The following is a 22,330-nucleotide window of genomic DNA, read 5'->3' on the forward strand; positions in this document are numbered from 1 at the left end:
CAAATGGAGAAAGTTTAGCACTGTTGCTACTCTCCCTAGGTGTGGTCATCCTGTAAAAATGACTGCAAGAGCACAGCGCAGAATGCTGCATGAGGTAAAGAAGAATCCCAGAGTGTCAGCTAAAGACCTACAGAAATCTCTGGCACATGCTAACATTTTTGTTGACACATCTACAATAAGGAAAACATTAAACAAGAATGGAGTACATGGGAGGACACCACGGAGGAAGCCATTGCTGTCCAAAAAGAACATTGCAGCACGTTTGAAGTTTGCAAAAGAGCACCTGGATGTTCCACAGCACTACTGGCAAAATATACTGTGGACAGATGAAACCAAGATTGAGTTGTTTGGGAGGTACACACAACACTATGTGTGGAGAAAAAAAGGCACAGCACACCAACAACAAAACCTCATCCCCACTGTGAAACATGGCGGAGGGAGCATCATGGTTTGGGGCTGCTTTGCTGCCTCAGGGCCTGGACGGATTGTTGTCATTGATGGGAAAATGAATTCCAGAGTTTATCAAGACATTTTGCAGAAAAAAGGAACGACCATCTGTCCGCCAACTGAAGCTCTGCAGAGGATGGGTGATGAAACAGGACAATGACCCAAAGCATACAAGTAATTTAACAAAACAATGGCTGCAACAGCACAGAATACGCCTTCTGGAGTGGCCCAGTCAGGGTCCTGACCTCAACCCGATTGAAATGCTGTGGCATGACCTTAAGAGAGCGATTCACACCAGACATCCCAAGAATATTGCTACACTGAAACAGTTTTGTGAAGAGGAGTGGTCCAAAATGACTCCAGATCATTGTGCAGGTCTGATCTGCAACTACAGGAAACGTTTGGTTGAGGTTATTGCTGCCAAAGGAGGGTCAACCAGTTATTAAGTCCAAAGGTTCACATACTTTTTCCTCCCTGCACTGTGAATGTTTACATGTTATGTGCAATTAAACCATGGCAACATCTAATGTTTGTGTAGTATTATGTTCAGCAGACTGTGTTCTTCTATTGTTGTGATTTAGATGACGTTCAGAGCACATTTTATGCCCAATTCATGCAAAACTCCACGTAATCCCAAGGGGTTCACATACTTTTTCTTGCAACTGTAGATCGCAGTACTCCCCTTGACAATGCCTTCATCTTCTTCTCTCTCCAGGACGACACCATCTTTGTTCAAGCATCATCCAGGATCACCAACTACTTCCTGGACTGAGGTGCCGCCTAAGAGCTGACACTGTCATTTTAATCCCAGTGCCTGTGCGGTTATCGGTTGTGTTCACAAATGTCTGACACAGATCGACCCCTGCTGCAGCCTCTCACCTTGCGACTAGTTAAAATTTTACAGTCAGATTATTCTGGGAGAAGAAACCAAGGAAATAGTTCCTCCTGCCTACAGCAGACTGAGGACATCATCTCAAGCTACACAAAGTCACTCACTGGTGCTACTTTTTAAAGGATAAAAAGGTGAAGCTGTTCTAAAAAGTAAAAAAAAAAAAAAAAAGGTATTGTTCATGTAAATTGTGATATATCAGGAATTTATTCATGCAGATTTGTAAAGTCAGTGACAGGTCCACCATTTTTTTTAAACTATTTAAAAATACATTGCGGCCATGCTCCCCTTCCCCCCATCGATAGTACTGCAATGTTTAGTATTTTGTAATTGGATTCAGTCTAATTATTATACTCTAATCAGATTGTAGAATCAGCTGTGGGTGCATTGTGGACAGTCTGTGCTCCTGGGGTGGTAAATACTTAAAGGAAAAGAAATAAGGGACAATGAAATGTTGAAAATCATCTTACAGACGTAGAGACGCAAGACAAGAGGGGAATTGTACGCCGTACTATTGTATTGTCTCTTCCAGCTGGAACACAGAAACAGAACGTGCAAGAATTCCCACATCTGTGCTGAGGGACTAGACTGATCGGGTTTAGTGGGTTACAGAAAATAAAATACTTTGTTTGCAGCATTTTGCCCCCCACACACACTTGTTTGCGCCTGAAAAAAAATCCTCTCCTAATCTAGAACTGTTCTCTCCCCTTTCCCAGCCTAGGAAACAAAAGCCTGAAGTTTATCTAGCGCTTTCCCCGTAGGGGCTGCTGGTAATAGCTGGTCCTTTCCAAGTAGCACTGAGGCTGCCCATCTTCACAAGTACCAGTCCATGCACACTGGCTCCAATAACTTGGTCTAGGACACGTTTCTCTAAGCTCCCATGCCCGGATTCTACTGAGGACACAGGGGAAAGGCCAATACTTTGAGACCCCATGAGAGCCATCTCAGTCCATAGCTACCTCTGGCACTTACATGCCAAAAGCACACAGTCACCTGAGATCACTGCTCATGGTCAGTACTTCAGTCCTGAGACAGCTACACATCTTCCAGTTCCCACTGGACACTTTTCAGTGAGGGAGACAATCCTTCTCCAGACCAGATAACATACGGGATGTCCCACGGCCAGGTCTTTACTCACAATGTCCCAGGAGCCATCTGCCACCCTGCATCCACAGATAGATCCTAAAGGAGGGATATAAAATATAATTCTCCAGACCAGGACTTCAGGACAGTGCCCTCTAGCAAATATAATCCCTTGGTAATTCTTTCTCAGGCCCTCAGGCCAGCACCTGTTGAGGCCCAATCTGTAATCCTTGGCTCAGTTCAGCTGTCCTTAGGAGCAACAGTCCCCCCACCCGCCTAAGGCCTGTAATCCTCCTGGGAAGGAAAGAATTTGCTCATGCCACCTGCACATTTACCACCTCCTCAGCCACTTTCTGGATACACCATCTCAGGGATTGGCTGGAGCATGATAAATGTTCAACTGATCATATGCATCTCCCTCCCTATGCTCTGGAAGCTTATTTCAGGGGCAGAAAGAAGAAATCAAACTCTCAGCTCGTGTTGAGTACCAAAGTTTGTCACCATTTCATAGGTGCTGGCAAGTTTACGGCTTGACATGTTTGATATCCATTTACATGCACAAGCTTATCTTTTCTGTTTCACAGAAACAGAAAATGGGTAATATATTGCATTTGTGTGTACTAAACGTAACCTGTGTTGTGTATTTTTTTTACAGAACATTTTGTTTGATAAACCATTGCGCCAATAGCTTGTGACATAAAAGACTGGAACATTTAATTCACCATTGAGTCTCTGATTTTAGAAAACATATAATGTTTGGGGGTTTTCCCTAATCTTCAGGCATTTTAACATGTGCGTAAAATTAGCTTTGGCAGAAAAAGGGTTAAACAGTACCTGTGTAATAGCAATTGAATATGTTGATAAATGTGGTCAGTGACTGTATATTGTATATTAAATGTACCAATATATCCAGGTTACTGCACTTGTATGTTTGTCTGAATGTGTCTTAACAAACTTGCTCAATCAATACATTTCTCTGACTTTTATGGGGTAACTCCAAGAGTGCTGTGGAGAATAATTCAATTTATGTATACATACATAATATACTGTACTTAAAAACACAAACAAAAAAAACCCACTTTTGATAACAAAAGTGCAACCTTCTCATATACCCTCTACCAACTGCCAATCTGCAGCAGTTAGTGTACTGAAGGAGCTCACAGCAGTATGCTGCCTCTTTATCAGTACATTGTATGTGATCAAGTCTTATACTGCTGGAAACTGTCAAATAAAGAAACTTCCTCCATCATGTGACTATCTGGAGTCTACTTGTGGTGAGTCTACTTTTGGTGAATCTTATTTTTCACTAGGACTCCGGGGTGGACTGAGCATTTGGAAACTCGGGCACTGCCTGAGGGCCCGGGGTCAGTAGGGGGCCCCATGAGATGCCCCTGGTACCTTTTTCATAGGCTTTTTTGAGTTTGGGCAATGACACAGGGGCCCCATGATCCCCTATTGCTCGGGGGCCCCATGAGTTGTCAGTCCACCCCTGCTAGGACTGTGAAGTTTCTTCCAAGACTGCTCATAGAAGAGTCTGGCATGCCATGTAGAGACAACTAGTAAAGTGGTCATCAACTCAAAAGATTTTCTATCTTAATGCATTCTCTGCTTTAAAGTGGTTGTAAACCTCAGACATAAAATATGAACAAAGCATACAGTGTCATGTTTCAACCAAAAACGTAAATGTATTTTATTGGGATTTTATGTGATAGACCAACACAAAGTGGCACATAATTGTGAAGTGGAAGAAAAATGATAAATGGTTTTACATTTTTTTTTACAAATAAATATCTGAAAAGTGTGGCTCTGGAGGAGCTGAAGATATCCACAGCTCAGGTAGGAACATTTGTCCACAGGACACCTATTAGTCGTGCACTCCACAAATCTGGCCTTTATGGAAGAGTGACAAGAAAAAAGCCATTGTTGAAAGAAAGCCATAAGAAGTCCCATTTGCAGTTTGCGAGAAGCCATGTGGAGGACACAGCAAACATGTGGAAGAAGCTGCTCTGCTCAGATGAGACCAAAACTGAACTTTTTGGCCTAAAAGCAAAACGCTGTGTGGCAGCAAACTAAAACTGCACATCACCCTGAACACACCATCCCCACTGTGAAAGATGGTGGTGGCAGCATCATGTGGGGATGCTTTTCTTCAGCAGATACAGGGAAGATGGTCAGATGGGAAGATGGATGGAACCAAATACAGGGCAATCTTAGGAGAAAACCTGTTAGAGTCTGCAAAATACTTGAGGGGGCGGAGGTTCACCTTCCAGCAGGACAACAACCCTAAACATACAGCCAGAGCTACAATGGAATGGTTTAGATCAAAGCATATTCATGTGTTAAAATGTTCCAGTCAAAGTCCAGACCTAAATCCAATTGAGAATCTGTGGCAAGACTTGAAAATTGCTGTTCACAGACGCTCTCCTTCTAATCTGACAGAGCTTGAGCTATTTTGCAAAGAAAAATGGGCAAAAATGTCCCTCTCTAGATATGCAAAGTTGGTAGATACTTCCCCAAAAAGACTTGCAGCTGTAATTGCAATGAAAGGTGGTTCTACAAAGTATTGACTCAGGGGGGCTGAATACAAATTCACACCATACTTGTCACATATTTGTAAAAAATTTTGAAAAACATTTATCAATTCCCTTCCACTTCACAATTATGTGCCACTTTGTGTTGGTCTATCACATAAAATCCCAATAAAATACATTTACGCTTTTGGTTGTAACATGACAAATGTGGAAAATTTCAAGGGGTATGAATATTTTTTCAAGGCACTGTACAGCCTGGCCTGGGCACACTCCCACACAGGTGCTACCTCAAGCACAAAGTTTGCTAAGGGGTACCAACAGGGTAGAAGGAGCAGGCTGTGCCAGTGGGGGACTTCAGAAGAGGAGGCAAGAGACTGCTCTGTTCAATACCATTGCAGATAGCAGGTAAGTATAAACATCTTTTTTATTTTAATTAAAAAAGAAAATGGCCTTTAAAACTACTTTAAAGTGACCTTGTCACTAGACTGCTCATGTCATTAACCACCTGGCGACTGCATGCCACAGACAGATTGCGGCAGAGCCACCCCCCACTGCGCCAGATCATGTACATGTACGTGATCCGGCTCTTCTTGTTAGGAGGCAAGCATGCTCGCTGCCCTGGCTGTGCTGTCATTTGCTACAAAACAAGCCGATCAGTGGGTCCCGGACCAATGATTTATGGCAGGACCCGCTGATCGGCTGAGCGAATGACAGAAGAGAGCCCTGTGTTGGTAAACAACAGAGGGCTCACCACAAACAGCAGCGAAGTGCCATTTATTGACTGTAAAGCAGGGAGTAAAAAACAGCACATTGCTTAGTAAAACAGTACACACAGTAAACATTGTTAACCTCTTGGCGCCGGCCGAACGCAAATGTGTGGCCTCCCGCGTCTGGGCCTAGACGCCGAGTGCCTGTACATTAAAAAAATACATATGTGCTGAGAGCGCGCGCACTGCGTGCTCCCAGCACACATGTCCAGTACTCACGGAAAAGTTTCGACCTCGTCTTTTGATCAGGACCTTTCCCGATCATGTGACCGCCGTGATGTCGTGTCACGGCAGTCACATGACTCTAAACCCCATCCCACCTCCCAGGCCAGGAGGCGCCATTGCCAAGGGGTTAAGCACACAGTTAACCCTTTGGTTGCAATTAGATGTTAACCCCTTCCCAGTGTCATTAGTACAGTGACAGTGTATAGTATTAGCATTGATCACTGTATTAGTGTCACTGGAGATGTCAGCAGGGGCTGACTGACAACTCATGGGGCCCCCAGGCAATAGGGGATCATGGGGCACCTGTGTCCTTGCCCAAATTACAAAAAGCCTATGAAAAAAGTACCAGGGGCATCTCATTGGGCCCCCTACTGACCCTGGGCCCTCGGGCAGTCCCCGAGTTTCCAAATGGTCAGTCCACCCCTGGATGTCAGTGTCATTTAGTCAGTTCCCCTCAGCATCAGTTAGTTTCAGATTGCCCACCGCACTGTCACCACTGTCACATTCCCACTATAAATTGCTGATCGCCGCCATTACCAGTATAAAAAAAAAGAAAAGTCAGTATATTTAACATTGTTTGTAAATGCTATAACTTTCGCACAAAGCAATCAATATACACGATTGGGATTTTTTACTAAAGACATTTATTGTTTTTTATTGGATATATTTTACAGTAGAAAGTAAAAAATATTTGTTTGTTTTTTTTCAAAATGTTCTGTATTTATTCATTTACATAATAAAAATTAAAAAACCCAGTGTTGATCAAATACCACCAAAATAAATTATATAAATTTCATGTGAGTAACGTGCTTGTTTTTCCCTTGAATTCTAACATTATACTGTAGCAACCAGACTTTTTTCTTATTAGATTTGCCTTCTAGAATCACAGTGTGACACATTGTTGATTCCTTGCCTAATGATCATTACTATTAGTAGATCATTTTTATGACCTGTATTTGCCATTACCACGTTACAGTGGAACTGCTTTTCATGAGCTTTGGATTGCGATTTACTATGTAGTTTTCTTTTCAGTTTTGTACTGGAATTGTCATCCTTGCTTTTTGTATATCGATTATATTCAATAAACCTCTTTATGGATAAAAAATAAATTTCATGTGGGTACAGTGTTGCATGACCGTACGACTGCCAGTTAAAGTAGCGCAGTGCTAAACAGTAAAAAATGGCCTGGTCATGAAGGGGGTAAATTCTTCCAGAGCTGAAGTGGTTAACAACAGTATTCCATATTCACCTGTAAAATCCTCCCTAATGTAAACATCCAAAGCCTTGAGACCGCTACCAAGTGCTGCCATCTTGGATGTGATGTCACCAGCCCCAGCAGAACTTTCACTGACACTCTATAGCAGTGGTTCTTAAAGAGTTACTAAACCCAGGTTCCTGCATTCACTATATCTGGTCTCCCACAGCACACAGAACATGGAAATGTAATTATTTTAGTAAATATAAACTGCTAAATACATTTTCTCATCAGCAGTTAGAGCAGTCTTGTGACTTCTATCAGTGTCCAGCCGAGCACGTTAAAGCTTGTAGGAAGAGTTTTCATTCTGCTCTAGAAGGATGCAGGACCCCTGATCTCTGTTTGGACAGTGCAGAATGACACTGTGCTGATCACATACACTAATCACATGCAGTCTCCCAAGAAAAAAAAAACTTCTCTAGCAATATACACCAAATTGAGCATGTGTAGAATGACTCCACCCAATATGTCTCATCAGGAGATACCCTTAGAGCTGACGGGAACAGATGCTGCATCCACCTAGGTCGGGTGTCGGCAACCCGCGGCTCCAGAGCCGCATGCGGCTCTTTTTCATCTTTGCTGCGGCTCCGGAGCACACTGCCCACCAGGTGACAGGCAATAGGGTTTCAGTGGTCGGCAAGCCGCGGATCGCAAGCCACATGCGGCTCTTCTGTGTGCCGGGCGCCCGCTCCCCTCCCTCCTCTCGGGCGGCCGCCTCAAAAGTCAGGACTCTTTTAATCCGTCCCGCAGAGCGTGGAACATTGGCTGTCAGGATGTAGGCGGGGCAGCCAGGATGTAGGCGGGGCAGCGTGACGAACTCCTCTCCTCTCACAGTCCGCCCTGAAGACCGGAACACAGTGCGGGAACACAGCAAGAGGAACGCGCGGAGCAAAGGTAAGTGAATTGAGACAATATGGGGAATGAATTACTATAGGGGGGATGAATTACCATGGGGGATGAATTACTATATGGGGGATGAATTACTATGGGGGATGAATTACTATGGGGGATGAATTACTATATGGGGGATGAATTACTATGGGAGATGAATTACTATATGGGGGATGAATTACTATGGGGGATGAATTACTATGGGGGATGAATTACTATATGGGGGATGAATTACTATGGGGGATGAATTACTATGGGGGATGAATTACTATATGGGGGATGAATTACTATAGGGGGGTGAATTACTATATGGGGGATGAATTACTATGGGGGATGAATTACTATATGGGGGATGAATTACTATGGGGGATGAATTACTATATGGGGGATGAATTACTATGTGGGGGATGAATTACTATGTGGGGGATGAATTACTATATGGGGGATGAATTACTATGGGGGGATGAATTACTATAGGGGGATGAATTACTATATGGGGGATGAATTACTATAGGGGGGATGAATTACTATGTGGGGGATGAATTACTATGTGGGGGATGAATTACTATATGGGGGATGAATTACTATGGGGGATGAATTACTATGGGGGATGAATTACTATGGGGGATGAATTACTATAGGGGGGATGAATTACTATGTGGGGGATGAATTACTATATGGGGGATGAATTACTATGGGGGATGAATTACTATATGGGGGATGAATTACAATGGGGGATGAATTACAATGGGGGATGAATTACTATGGGGGATGAATTACTATATGGGGGATGAATTACTATGGGGGATGAATTACTATATGGGGGATGAATTACTATGGGGGATGAATTACTATATGGGGGATGAATTACTATGGGGGATGAATTACTATATGGGGGATGAATTACTATGGGGGATGAATTACTATATGGGGGATGAATTACTATGGGGGATGAATTACTATATGGGGGATGAAGCTAACTGCACGATCCTGTATATAGCATTAAGGTAAGAAACAATATATGCAGTGTCGGATTTGTTTTAAATGTTGCAATGGTTTTGCGGCTCCCAGTCTTTTTTTTCCCTTCGGAAACGGGTCCAAGTGGCTCTTTATGTCTTAAAAGTTGCAGACCCCTGACCTAGGTAAATATGATTTGGAAAAAAAGGGATTCCCATACTTCTCTTTTAAAACCGTCCATGCCCCAACAGTAACATAAAAAAACAAAACAAAAGTATACAAAACATGTATTGAAGGATAGAAGGCTCTGGATGCTGCTAGGCGTCACTGTGGGGGATAGGGGCTCTGAAGGCGGTTTGGACTCTGCAGCAGATTGTGAATCTGTATAGGATTCTGGAAAGAGCTGGAGCAACTGTGGGGGATGGGGTCTCTGAAGGGCTGAAGAGTAGGCGGGTGCTGTGGTGACCCATGACAGGAGACCAAAATGACCCAGAGCAAGGTACATGTCACCAGCACACCACCAACGCTTTATCGAACATTCACATCACAGCAAAGGATAGTGACGATTCTGAGCCATGCAGAACCCCTTCATCAGGCATGTGACTTTGCAGGTTGGGGATGCTATGGGGACTGGAGGCTCTGCAGGACTGGCTAAGGTCACTTGGGGGCTGAGGGCTCTCAGGGGACCTGGGAGCCCTGTGGGGGTTTGAGGGGCAGAATGGACCGATATGGCAAGGTTGGGTGGCACTATAGGAGCTGGGAAGCAACCTGTGGAAGGTTATTGTATCTGCAGGTGGCTGGAGGCCCTGAAGGAGGGAGGCTACCCCTTGGAAGTGGATCGTTGAGAACCACTGCTCTGTAGTATTCCCTTTTGCTTCTCTGCCAGCAGCTACACAAAAGGTTATGTATTTTAGTGCCGGTTCATATATATGCCAATTGGACGTGGTTTGAACTGCGTCCAGTCTGCATGACATGTGAAAAAACATTGCTTCCTATGGTGCCTGTTCATATATGTCCTGTGAACTGGCGGTGTGGATCCTGTCCGATTACTATGCAGTGCCTTCAGGTTCAGGTGCAGATTACAGGCTATTGACTTCCATGGGAACCGTTTCTACACCGCACATGTGTGAACAGGATAAAACCCTGAACTAATCCTGTCCTGAACCTGATGTAAACCTGACCTGAACTACTGAACAACTACTGTATCTATTAGCTGTGAAACCTGAGCTTCAATCTGCACCGCACATGTATGAACAGGATAAAACCCTGAACTAATGCTGTCCTGAACCTGATGTAAACCTGACCTGAACTACTGAACAACTACTGTATCTATTAGCTGTGAAACCTGAGCTTCAACCTGCACCGCAGATGTGTGAATCATCTATAAGGGGCGGGGCAAAGGAGCTGGGTCAGTATAGACAGTAATTAGACACACCCAGAAGAGGAGAGGGCTATTACATGAAAAGTGAGAAGGGGCACAAGTCAAATTTTCTAGAGTTTAGAGGCACAATGCAAATGATTGAACAATCTTATGGACAGGAAGAACACTGAAATAGGTTTTTCTGTGCTTTTACCTTCATTTTTTTAAGTTAGTCACAGGAGGGTCTCTAAGCATGGTTACTGCAGTAAACTCAGAAATGTACTTACTCCTATGTTGCTTCTTCCTTCACATCCTATTTGGTATTATACTCTGACACTGATCATTAAACACATGTGACTGAAGGAGCATTAAACCCAAAAGGAAAAACTTGGCATAATTTAGCTCATCAGTCCTTAGATGTGGTGGCTGCAAGTGGTTTTAAAAGGCAGGTTTTTTTTTTACCCTAATGCATTCTCTGCATTAAATATAAAAACCTTCTGGGTGCATTCTCCCCTCAGCCCCCCTTATACTTACCTGAGCCCCATCTCAATCCAGCGATGTGCATGAGAGCCACAGTTCTCCAAGGTTTCTCTTTCTCCTCATTGGCTCACACAGCAGCGGCTCTGAGCAGTGCTCTGTGTATGAATGGACAACGTCCATTTAATGGAACGTGGCTCGAGAGAGGAACTGCTCAAGTACCCCCATAGCAAGAGGCTTCCTATTGGGGGTACTTGGCAGGTGGATGGAGCCAGGACAGCTGGCGGGGGACTCAAAAAGAAGAGGATTGGGGCTGTTCTGTGCAAAAGCATTGCACACAGCAGGTAAGTATAGCATGACTTATTTTTAATTTCAACCTTTAAAATCACTTTAAGACTTTTTTTCTCCTTTATTTCTCCCTGGTAATGCTGCCAGTAACACACTTCCAAGGGTGACAACGCTCACTGTACTGTTTCTATAAAGGAGGAGGCTGCTCTACTGATTTGGACTACAAACATCTCCTTCTTTCCTGATCTCCATAAGGGGAAGAGATGTTCTGTAGTTCACAAAAGACAGATGGGAAAGCTGATAACATTGTTCGAGGTATCATTTCAGTGCACAGGAAATTACAAGGATACCGGATCTTTGAGAGGATCATTTTTCTGCCTGAAAAAAAGAAAAGTGATGCAGCTACCACATCCAAAGACTGGAAAGGTATAATATATTACATTTATGTTCCTTGGTTTACCCTTTCATTGCCATCATCAACATAGACTGCCAACAGCAGAGGGTTTTTTTTGTTTTTTTTTACACACTGCTGGTGGTTTGTAAATCTGACAAGCCGACTGTCAGCTATCGGGTGGAGACAATCTGGCGGCTTTACAGACACCTGATTGCTTCCATGCACCCCTTGATATATTTTAATAGCTCCCTGAGGTCTCAATAAAGAGAACCTGTTTTAACAAAATGTTATTACATAAGGGATAAAAAATAAAAAGTTTAGTGAAAAAAATTAAAAAAATGTAAGTTACACCCAAGCAGTTAAACAAACACACACACTGTATGTACACACACGCGTCGGGGCGTCTACATACAAAAATGCTGATTGCACTACACGTGGTACATATTGCTGTGTTCACAGGAGTGACAGAAATAATTGTAGGCCTGTTATCTAAAGTGATTATCGGTGGGGGCTTTTAAAGCATTGGGTATGGAATATTTATGTTACTGACATTTATTCTCCACGTTGTCTGTTTTCAGACATCAATTGTAATCCTTAGGTTTAAAATCATTTTCTAACATGCAAACACTGCTGTACCCTGTATTTATGTGTCTTCCTTGAAATTCCCATCAGTCTGTTCTAAAACTGAACTGTATGTTGCGTGTGATGAGGGGGATCCAGAGGATATTTGTGGTTAATCCTGATTTGTAAAGTGGTTCTCCTGGTTGCCCCACATCTAATTTGGGTCAGTTTCCGGTCTACCCCAGTAACTCCCTGTGCCTCTCTATCTCAGTGACACATTTGATATTAAACACAATAAAAGGAAGGTCAGGTGATCAGAGCGGAGGCAGCAGCACGCGTCTGCCATCATTAGAGGGAGTGAATTTCCTGGCTGCGTGGTGGGGGATTATGGGACGACACTCGGCAGACGTTGCAGTCACTGCTTGTAGATTATACAAAATGCTGGTGACCTCTTAATCCCCTTACAATAGAGAGACAAGGGCCGACCCTCCCCACATCTAACATGGAGGGCCGCATTAACCCTAGCACCACCAGACACCACCGACAGAAGAAATGTTATATTGGACTTCATAGCTAAAGAAACTCTGGTCAGCAGTATTTGTAAATGCTCACAGAACACAAGCCCAGCAGGGCCGTGGATTAGGGGGTACCACCAGTCCTCCTGTACATGGCCCAAGCCAGCAAGGGGGGCCCATGCAGCTGGGTGAATTGGATGTGGGCAGGGAGGGCGATTGGCACACGGGGGGGGGGGCAATTTCTGGAACTGATCCCCTGTATGGCTCTCTCTGCAGCAGCTGAAAGCTGGCTGCTTCCCCCTTCCCTTTCGCTGGTTTCCAGCTGCTGCAGAGAGAGCCATATGGGTAAACTGTTCCAGTAATTGCCCCCCCCCCGAGGTGCATCCATCACCCTCCCTGTACACCATACATTTCCCCCTGCTGCCCCCACCCTGCAATGTTGCCAGCTTCTCTCCTCTCCTTCCCACTGGCAACTGCAAGCACTGTGTTCATTCTCTGTTCACTGTGTTCATTCATAACTGAAGCATAGTAAACTGTGATTTTTATAGGGGGTGGCGACTTGTCAGGTTGGCTGTATGGGGCCCTGTGGTTTGGGGGGGCCTTGTCAGGTTGGCTAGACGGGGCCCCGTGGTTGCTAACAGCAGCCCTGAACCCCGGTATAGCGTTAGAAAAGCTGCCGCTGTCTCTGAGAAACAAAATGACTGCTAGCAATTCAACTTTGAGCTTCTGTTTGTGGTCAGTAATCCCCTTCTCACGTTTTTGTCCATGGATACATCACTAAAGGTGTTTTGTAAATGTGAGCAGTGTAAGTGCATGAAAATTACCTGGTATCAACCTCTTGCAGTCCTTGTACAGCAGGGCTGGAGTGTGAGACGGGGAAGCAGTACAACCTGGGCTTAGAAGAAGTTGGATGAATGAGGTTGTCCATTAGACTGAGGACATGTAGCGTCAGAAAAAAAAAAAAAAACTGTGGGGTAAATCTCTGGAATGAATATTGCAGCAAAAAGTGCTTTTATTATTTTATCTTTTAATAGGCCTTTTATCTTGTTATTTTTAGCTCAACATTCCTGCCTCACTCTGCAGTGCTCTCTCTTGGTAGAGCTGAGTAACAGCCACTCCCCTTAGCACAAGCTTCCTCGGATTTGTATTGTAGAGTAAGAGAGGGGGCGTGTCTGACCAGGTCTCTTTACGGAGTTCTGACAAATGAATGTACTGGGTCTAACTCTGGAGCCTATTAGATTGCAAAGACATACTGAAAAACCCAGAACAATGGCTGCAACACATGAATATAAAATGGGTGATGTTAGAACAATGTCTATCTAACTGCATAACAATTTTTGTGACTATAAAGTGTATTATAGCCATCTTAGTTTTGGATATGACAAAGAGTTCGACCTTATTTCAAGCTTTTTTTTATTGTTTTTTTTATTTTGCTGTGTCCCCCACTGGGTAGGTGGAGACACATCATTTGGACACTTCAAATGTCCAGCTGACTATTGTCTCAAAGACAGAAAGTGACTACAGAAAATTTTACAACGGTCATCAAAATAATAGGAGAGGAGAAATCTTCTAATGGTGGCCACTGTTAGGCAGACCTACTGAAACACATCAGTTGTAACAATGTGGAATTAAATTACGTCTTGTAGGTGACAACTACCTACAAGAAGTAATTTAATTCCACATTGTTGCAACTGATGTGTTTCAGTAGGTCTGCCTATATTTCCCATGTCATTTACTTGAGAAGGATAGGTGGACCTGCTGAAACCCGGTCACCCATAGAGTGGTTGGAACTTTCACACAGCCGCCTGTCATTTTGCCACTGACCGGGACTTTTCAGCATTACTTCCTCCTTTTTACATTTGAGTCCTACAGGATTTAACAGGCACTTATAGATATTATTTGATCCTTGGCTAAACTTAAAGCAGCCGAATGGATTGCCATAGAGAGGAATCTTCTCTGCTGAATATTTCAGTTATGCAGATTTATTCATGATTATGAGTAAGTAGAGCTGAGCTATTTTATTTTGTATCTCTGCCACCACTGGACTATGAATGGAGTAATCAAACCAAGCTCCAACTGATATGTTATTGTTTCATATTAGATTAGCAGAGGATTGGTTTAGTACAGTTAAAGTGGTTGTAAACCTCAGAAATGAAAAATGAACAAAGCATATACTTTTATAGTGTGTACTAGCCTTAATCTAAAGCACCTAGTGTGGTTTCTATCCTCTCTCTCTTCCCTTTGCTATCTACATAAGTCACTTCTGACAGGTGTAGCACCCTCTAGTGTGCTGCTAGAATAGTGTAGAGTATTATAGGCAAAATCATTGTGGAAGACTCATGGTAGTTGTGTGAGTCATGTGATTGAGGTCGTGGCTCTGTTGCCTCCTCCTGGCTCAGGGGGACTACAGAACCAGAAGGAAGGGGTGGAGGCTCAATCTGCATATTCATGGGGGGACAGAATAGTTCTAGGTTTGGAGGCCCTGGAAGAGTGGTGGACTGGCCTATAAATATGGGGAAGTCAGGTTGACAGGTGAAAGGTGGAGTACTGAGGAGACTGACGATGTCTACAGGGGGGGTCCCCGAGGTCTGGGGGAGGGGGGGGGGGGCTGGCCTCTATCCTGGGCTCAAGCTGGCCCAGGAGGATACATTCTGCGGTGACGCATGGATGGGATCAAGGCCTGAAGCAGTAGGGAGCAAGGGGACAGTGTGAGTACAGCAGCACACTTTGGGATTTACAGAGAGGAAGACTGCCAAACATAGCAAGCTTTCTAAAGAAAGCAGCAAGCTTAATCCTTTATCCTTGTCCCGGGAGATTTTCTGAGAAGCCAGGAGGGCTGGTAGTGGTTGCCGGCTGTGGAGCTGGGATCAGCTCCGTAAGGGGGAGGGAAGATGCCTCTGCACGTAGCTACAAGAAGTAAAGTGATTTTTTTTGAGGGGCTACTAGTTCCTCGCCCGTAAAGGGCAGCCGCTACTGATCCACAATGACTGACGGCTTTAAGGAAAAGAACAGTCCAGGATCTGCTTTGTACATCGGAGGGAAGTGTCCCCCTTCCATTGTTTCAAGCCAAATTTAGGCATCCCATAATCCCTATTTCCTTATCCAAGTTGAAGTCCCCTAAGAAAACAACAAAACCAAGCTGGACTGGTTACTGTCTCTTGGATGCAAATCTCTGTGAAAAATACCTGTTGCCTGGCTGTGCGGTGAGAAGCTTAGGGATACCCACATCACAGAGGCCCTAACGAGGGTAGCGCTACACAGGTTATGCAGACACCAAAGAAACCTGGGAGACAGCCCCCCCTCCACCAGTGCACAGCAGGTGATTGTAAGCCTTAGCTCTGCATATTTCCCTATAAGACTGTGTAGAGGGAGTAGTGTCCTTTCCCTTCACTCAGGTCTTAGATTACACTCAGCTCCCTGCTCTATGGACTATGCGCAGTGTGTGATGTCAGATCCCTGCCTTCTAGAGTTGAGGAATGCTTTGTAAAACGTATGCCTTAGGAACCTGTAGAGGACAGAGTGCTTTAGATAAACAGGTACAACTTATGTAGAAGGATTTGCTCCATTTCTGTGTATCACCTGAGGCTAGTCACTTCAGTGGGTATATGTAAGGGTTTACAACCACTATTTTTATCTCATAGAATGTGCAGAAGGAATCAGTTTGAGTATTTGCTGACTGCCTTCCATTCAGTTTTGCAACATTGTGTATCACTTGCATGCTTACTGGCCATCAAACAGGTCCTGTCTGTGCTCCCCCTTCCTGAAAACGTCATATACACCCTCCTTCCAGTGCTCAGTGTCTGAAACATGTTATGCTGGCAACATAGTGAGATTCTAAAGAGCTTGGAGGACCTCCCACCCTCAGTCTGATATATGCCATGCTGGAGATAATATAAAGATGGATTTTAGGTGGCTGTAGCAGCAAGATTTTTTATAAATGAAAAAAAATAAATATATATATATATATATATATATATATATATATATACACACACACATACGCACACACATACTCCATTTAATTACAATGCTAAATATACTCATCATAAGGAAAATAAGACTGATATATCCCACATGCCGTTTTGGCCTTTTTGATGACAGGTCCTCTTATTCTTCTTATGTGTCAGTTACTTGCTTGTACCCGGCACGTGTCTGTCAGACTAATCCCAGCACTTGTCTTAATCCTTCCTGGCTAGCTGTCCTCGTAGAGGTCATATGACCCGCTTAATACCGTGACATGTGACCAGTTCAGACCCATGAATCTGCAGCACAAACTCCGTGTGGATCCAGTACACAGCTGGTCTCTGAAGTGGGATCAGAGCGACCAGTAAGGCAAAGAAACTAAATACACAGCTGATTACAAGGAGAACCTGTAACCTGCAAACAAGGGTGAACATTTGAGGGTTGCACACAAATACGCAGATTGTGCGGTCATGATATTTTGGAGGTATGAAGCTCAGCATAACTACACTACTCAAAAAAATTAAAGGAACGCTTTGAAAAACACATCAGATCTCAATGGGGGGAAATATCATGCTGGATATCTATAGTGATATGGACTGGGTAATGTGTTAGGAACGTAAGGATGCCCCAGAATTGGAAGTGAAAATCATCAACCTACAGAGGACTGAATTCAAAGACACACCGAAAATCAAAGTGAAAAAATTATGCAGCAAGCGAGTCCATTGTGCTGAAATTTCATTGCAACAACTCAAAATGGTAGTAGTTTGTATGGCCCCCAATGTGCTTGTAAGCATGCTTGACAATGTCAGGGCATGCTCCTAATGAGATGACGTATGGGGGTTTATTTACTAAAGCTGGAGAGTCCAAAATCAGACTCCCTTCTGCATAGAAACCAATCAGCTTCTAACCTCAGCTTGTTCAATGAAGCTTTGGCAATGAAACCTGGAAGCTGATTGGTTTCTATGCAGAAGGGAGTCTGATTTTGGACTCTCCAGCTTTAGTAAATAAACCCCAAAGTGTCCTGGGGTATTTCCTCCCAGATCTGGACCAGGGCACCACTGAGCTCCTGGAGGTGCAACCTGGTGGTGTTGGATGGACCAAAACATGATATCCCAGAGGTGTTCTATTGGATTTAGGTCAGGTGAGTGTGGGGGCCATTCAATGGTATCAATTCCTTCATTCTCCAGGAACTGTCTGCATACTCTCGCCATATGAGGCCAGGCATTGCTGTGCACCAGGAGGTACCCAGGATCCACTGCACCAGCATAGGGTCTGACAGTGGGTCCAAGGATTTCATCCCGATACCTAATGGCAGTCAGGGTGCCATTGTCTAGCCTGTAGAGGTCTGTGCGTCCCTCCATAGATATGCCTCCCCAGACCATCAGTGACCCACCACCAAAATGGTCATGCTGAACCATATTACAGGCAGCATGTTCTCCATGGCTTCTCCACACCCTTTCACATGTGCTCAGGGTGAACCTGCTCTCATCTGTGAAAAACACAGGGCAACAGTGGCGGACCTGCCAATTCTGGTGTTCAATGGTAAAGGCCAATCAAGCTCTATCGTGTGGGCAGTGAGCACAGGGCCCACTAGAGGACGTCAGGCCTTCAGGCCACCCTCATGAAGTCTGTTTCTGATTGTTTGGTAAGAGACATTCACACCAGTGGCCTGCTGGAGGTCATTTTGTAGGGCTCTGCAAGTCCTCATCCTGTTCCTCCTTGCACAAAGGAGCAGATACCGGTCCTGCTGATGAATTAAGGACCTTCTACAGCCCTGTCCAGCTCTCCTAGAGTAACTGCCTGTCTCCTGGAATCTCCTCCATGCTCTTGAGACCGTGCTGGGAGACTCAGCAAACCTGGCAATGTTACGTATTGATGTGCCATCCTGGAGGAGTTGGACTGCCTGTGCAACCTCTGTAGGGTCCAAGTATCGCCTCATGCTACCAGTAGTGACAATAAACCTAGCCAAATGCAAAACTAGTGAAAAAAAGACAGAAAAGATGAGTAAGGAAAAAAATGTCAGTGGCCTCCACGTGTAAAACCATTCCTGTTTTGGGGGTCGTCACATTGTTGCCCATCTAGTGCACCTGTTGTTAATTTCATTAACACCAAAGCAGCTGAAACTGATTAACAACCCCCTCTGCTACTTAACTGATCAGATCAATATCCCAAGAGTTTAAGAGCAGACCAGGCTGGTGTGAATGGGCCCAGATTCAGTCTCTTCTCTCTCAGTCATCAGACAACAACACTTTAACATTGTAGCAAGTCACAAGGTGAGAAGCTGTAGTAGAGGCTGATCTGTACGAGAAACTGCACGGACACACGGATTTACATGACTGTTCATCTTTGACTTGCTATCTCATTCCAGGAAGAAGATGCTGACCCTGGAGGATGCCTGAACAAACATGGGGTTGCCCTTCTGGAGGAAAAAATATATAGAGGCATTGTCAGGGGGATTACTGTGATCTCTATGAGAGGTAGTTAAAGTATATGTAAATTCTATCCTTGTAAAACAACCAACCGTTTAAAATGAAAATGAAAGGTAAAACATTTGTGTATAGATATAAAAAAAAATTATAAAAAACAATTTTTTCCCATTTTATAGGTGATTGCATACCCTCTGTTCTCAGCGGCATAAGGAACTCAGAGAGCTGGGGGAGGAGAAACAGTAGTACACTGGTCTTCCCAGTGAAAGGCTTTGCAAAGAGGGATGTCAGGACAAGTCTGATGATTGAAGGCGAACACACTGAGTTCCCAGCACAACTAGAAAACTGGCCATGCTGCACTCTCATGCCTAGTGTGGTCAGTTTTTATTAGGAAAGCAGAGGGACTGATAGGAACACTAGAGATTTCACACAAAAGAAACAATACAAAGAGAACAGGATACTTTTTCATACAAGCACATGGTACAGCAGGCACATATCAGAAAAATTACATGTTGGGTTTACATATTCTTTAATAACTGCAAGTGTTACACTGACAGATTACTTAGCAAGCTGTACTTAATCTGAAAAAACAGATGAGTTAACCAATTGAACCGATATAGGCCCCGTTCACATCTGGGCATCTTGGAATCGCCGGTAGATTCTTCCCACAATTCTGAAACACGGTATAACCGTGGAAAAATGTGCAGCGGGCATTTTGGTGCCCTTATTATTATTGACACCCCAAGTGCATAAAAAAGTTCATTTTGTCACACTCAAAACTGCACTTTCCAAAAACACAACAAAAATTGTGTATTTCAAAATGCGGTAAAACTGCGTTGTAGCTAGAGGTGAATGGGGACTAAACCTGGCTTTGACCTTTATTACACATTGTCTGGAACAGCCTGTTACATTGGTAATATTGTTAGGAAATGACATGCGAGTACCTTTTGTAGCAGGAGGGAGCCAGAGTATTTGGTGATGATGGAGTACACCTCGCTGCCCAAGGTATCTGCCCAGAACTTCACCCTACAAGAGAAGGGAAGAAAAGGGGGTGAGTGTGTGTATGTATGTCCTAATCACATGTGTCAAACACAAGGTCTGTGAGCCAAATCCGGCCCAGCAGGTCATTTCACACCTCTCCTGCAGCACCTCCTTGTGTCCACCCCCACCAAGTCTCAGCAGTCATCAACAGAGAGGAGGACAAACCACCACAACCAGATCCTGCACTTCTCCATGCAGCCGAGGAGAGGCTCATCTTTGCCCCCCCATTTTCAGCAGTTGATTTGAGAGAGGAGGACAGAACTCCTCCTACAGATCCCGCACCTCTGTGTGCAGCCACAGTACCTCCTCGTCTCCGCCTCCCCTGGTCTCAGCATTCAGCAGCTGACTCCAGCCCTCCTCTGGTCCTCTTCCAGACCCTGCACGTTCTGCTTTTCCCCTCCACCCCCAACTTCATCCCAGCAGCATAAGGTAAGGTGGGTGAGCTGTGATGTAAGGGAAGGTGGGGGTAGGGGCTCCTGACTTCTGATGGTAGGGGGGCTCTTGATATCTGATGTGGGGTGCTCTGGACATCTAGTCTTACAAATACAACCGGCCCTTTGAGGGCAGCCATAAAGCTGATGCTGCCCACCCGTGTCCTAAATAAACATGTGTGAGAAAAACAATTGATCAGAATAACTTGATTTGCAAGATGGGCAGTAAAGTACAACTAAAGGCTTGTCTTGTGTATGACTGCCTGATGTGGGGGGGTAATACCATGCTGCAAAGGCAGTGGACAGGGGTGTACACATGCCACATCTGCAATGCTTTGCACTGTGGAGGAATGTATTATTATTATTATACAGGATTTATATAGCACCAACAGTTTGCGCAGCGCTTTACAATATAAGGGAGACAGTAAAAATTACAATACATTTCAGTACAGAAGGAATAGGAGGGCCCTGCTCATGGAGCTTACAATCTAAAGGAAAGGGGAGGTGGCACAAAAGGTGATAGCTACGGGGATGATCTGGTGCAGGTGATTCAAATACAGTTCTTAGGTGGAGGTGGGGTAGGCTTCCCTGAATAAGTGAGTTTTCAAAGATCAACTAAAGGCAGACAGAGTGGGGTCTGACCAAACATACTGTGGTAGGGAGTTCCAGAGGATGGGAGAGGCTCTGGAGAAGTCCTGGAGGTGAGCGTGGGAGGAGGTGATGAGGGAGCTAGAGAGGAAGATATCTTGTGGAGTGGAGTGGGTGATTTGGGCAATATCTGTGGATGAGGTTGGTGATGTAACTAGGGGCAGTGTTGTGGATGGCTTTGTAAGCTGTGGTCAGTTATCACCAACTGTCACGTTCCGCAGGCAGTACCGCCCACAGAACGCAACCAGTTCAACTGAACAGAGCTGTGGCACAACTACTACACAACTGTGTGCAATGCATGTGGTTGTGGTGTGGGTTATTAGGGGTGAAAACAGGCAGTGAGGAGGTGACAGAACACCCCGCCTTCAGAGGGCAAAGCATGCATAGATGAGTCCTACTTCAGTTACTATACACAGTCCTTAGAAAGTTCACAGTGGGGAGGGCTTGGTGGCCATGCTGATAGACACACCCACTGTAACATCATCTCCTCCCACTGTAGTACAAGCAGACACAGCCTACACAAGGGTGGCAACTCTGCTCTGAACTCAGGAGCAGTGCAGCATTGTTGTCACCCCATCAGGAACCTGCATTAGGTGGACTTCGCTGACAGGATAATAAGGTATTTGTGAGACCTTGCAGGGGGTTAAATGCCCCTACAATTTAGTACTGTAAAACAGATTTTTTTTTTAAATGGGAGGCCACAGTTCTACTTTAACTGATTGGCTGCTGTGTTTATTATTATTAATATACAGTATTTATATAGTGCTAAAAGGTTTGCTCAGTGCTGTACATTATAGCGGGGGACAGAACATGAGACAATACAGTAACAAAACAAAACACGAGGGGGTCAAGGGCCCTGCTCTTTCGAGCTTACAATCTAGGAGGGAGGGGATAGTGGTACAGGAGGAAGTGGCTGTGGGGGATGGAGTGGTAGGAGGAGTGGAGGAGATCGGCTGTTAGGTGAGGGCGGGGTAGGCTTCCCTGAAGAGATGGGTTTTCAGGGTGCGCCTAAAGGTGAGGAGGGTAGGTGACAGTCTGATGGATTTGGGTAGTGAGTTCCAGAGGATGGGGGAAGTCCTGGAGAAGTCCTACAGTTGGGCATGGGAGGAAGAGACCAGGGAGCTAGAAGTAGGAGGTCTTGTGAGGAGCGAAGAGTACGAGTTGGGTGGTATTTGGGTATC

General features: G+C 44.6%; 1 protein-coding gene across 3 annotated transcripts in view; it reads right to left on the reverse strand.

Annotated features, from left to right (window-relative positions):
* Positions 1-22,330, reverse strand: part of CACNA2D4 (calcium voltage-gated channel auxiliary subunit alpha2delta 4) — a 303,483-nt gene that overhangs the window by 258,592 nt on the left and 22,561 nt on the right. For all 3 annotated transcript variants that reach the window (XM_089671819.1, XM_089671818.1, XM_089671817.1), the window contains exon 2: positions 19,974-20,055. In XM_089671819.1, the coding sequence (XP_089527945.1) occupies positions 19,974-20,055 (82 nt within the window). The remainder of the gene's footprint in view (positions 1-19,973; positions 20,056-22,330) is intronic.

Source organism: Staurois parvus, unplaced genomic scaffold (assembly GCF_062004578.1).
Source record: "Staurois parvus isolate SC_StPar_1 unplaced genomic scaffold, SC_StPar_1.0 ptg000114l, whole genome shotgun sequence".
Taxonomy (NCBI): Eukaryota; Metazoa; Chordata; class Amphibia; order Anura; family Ranidae; genus Staurois; species Staurois parvus.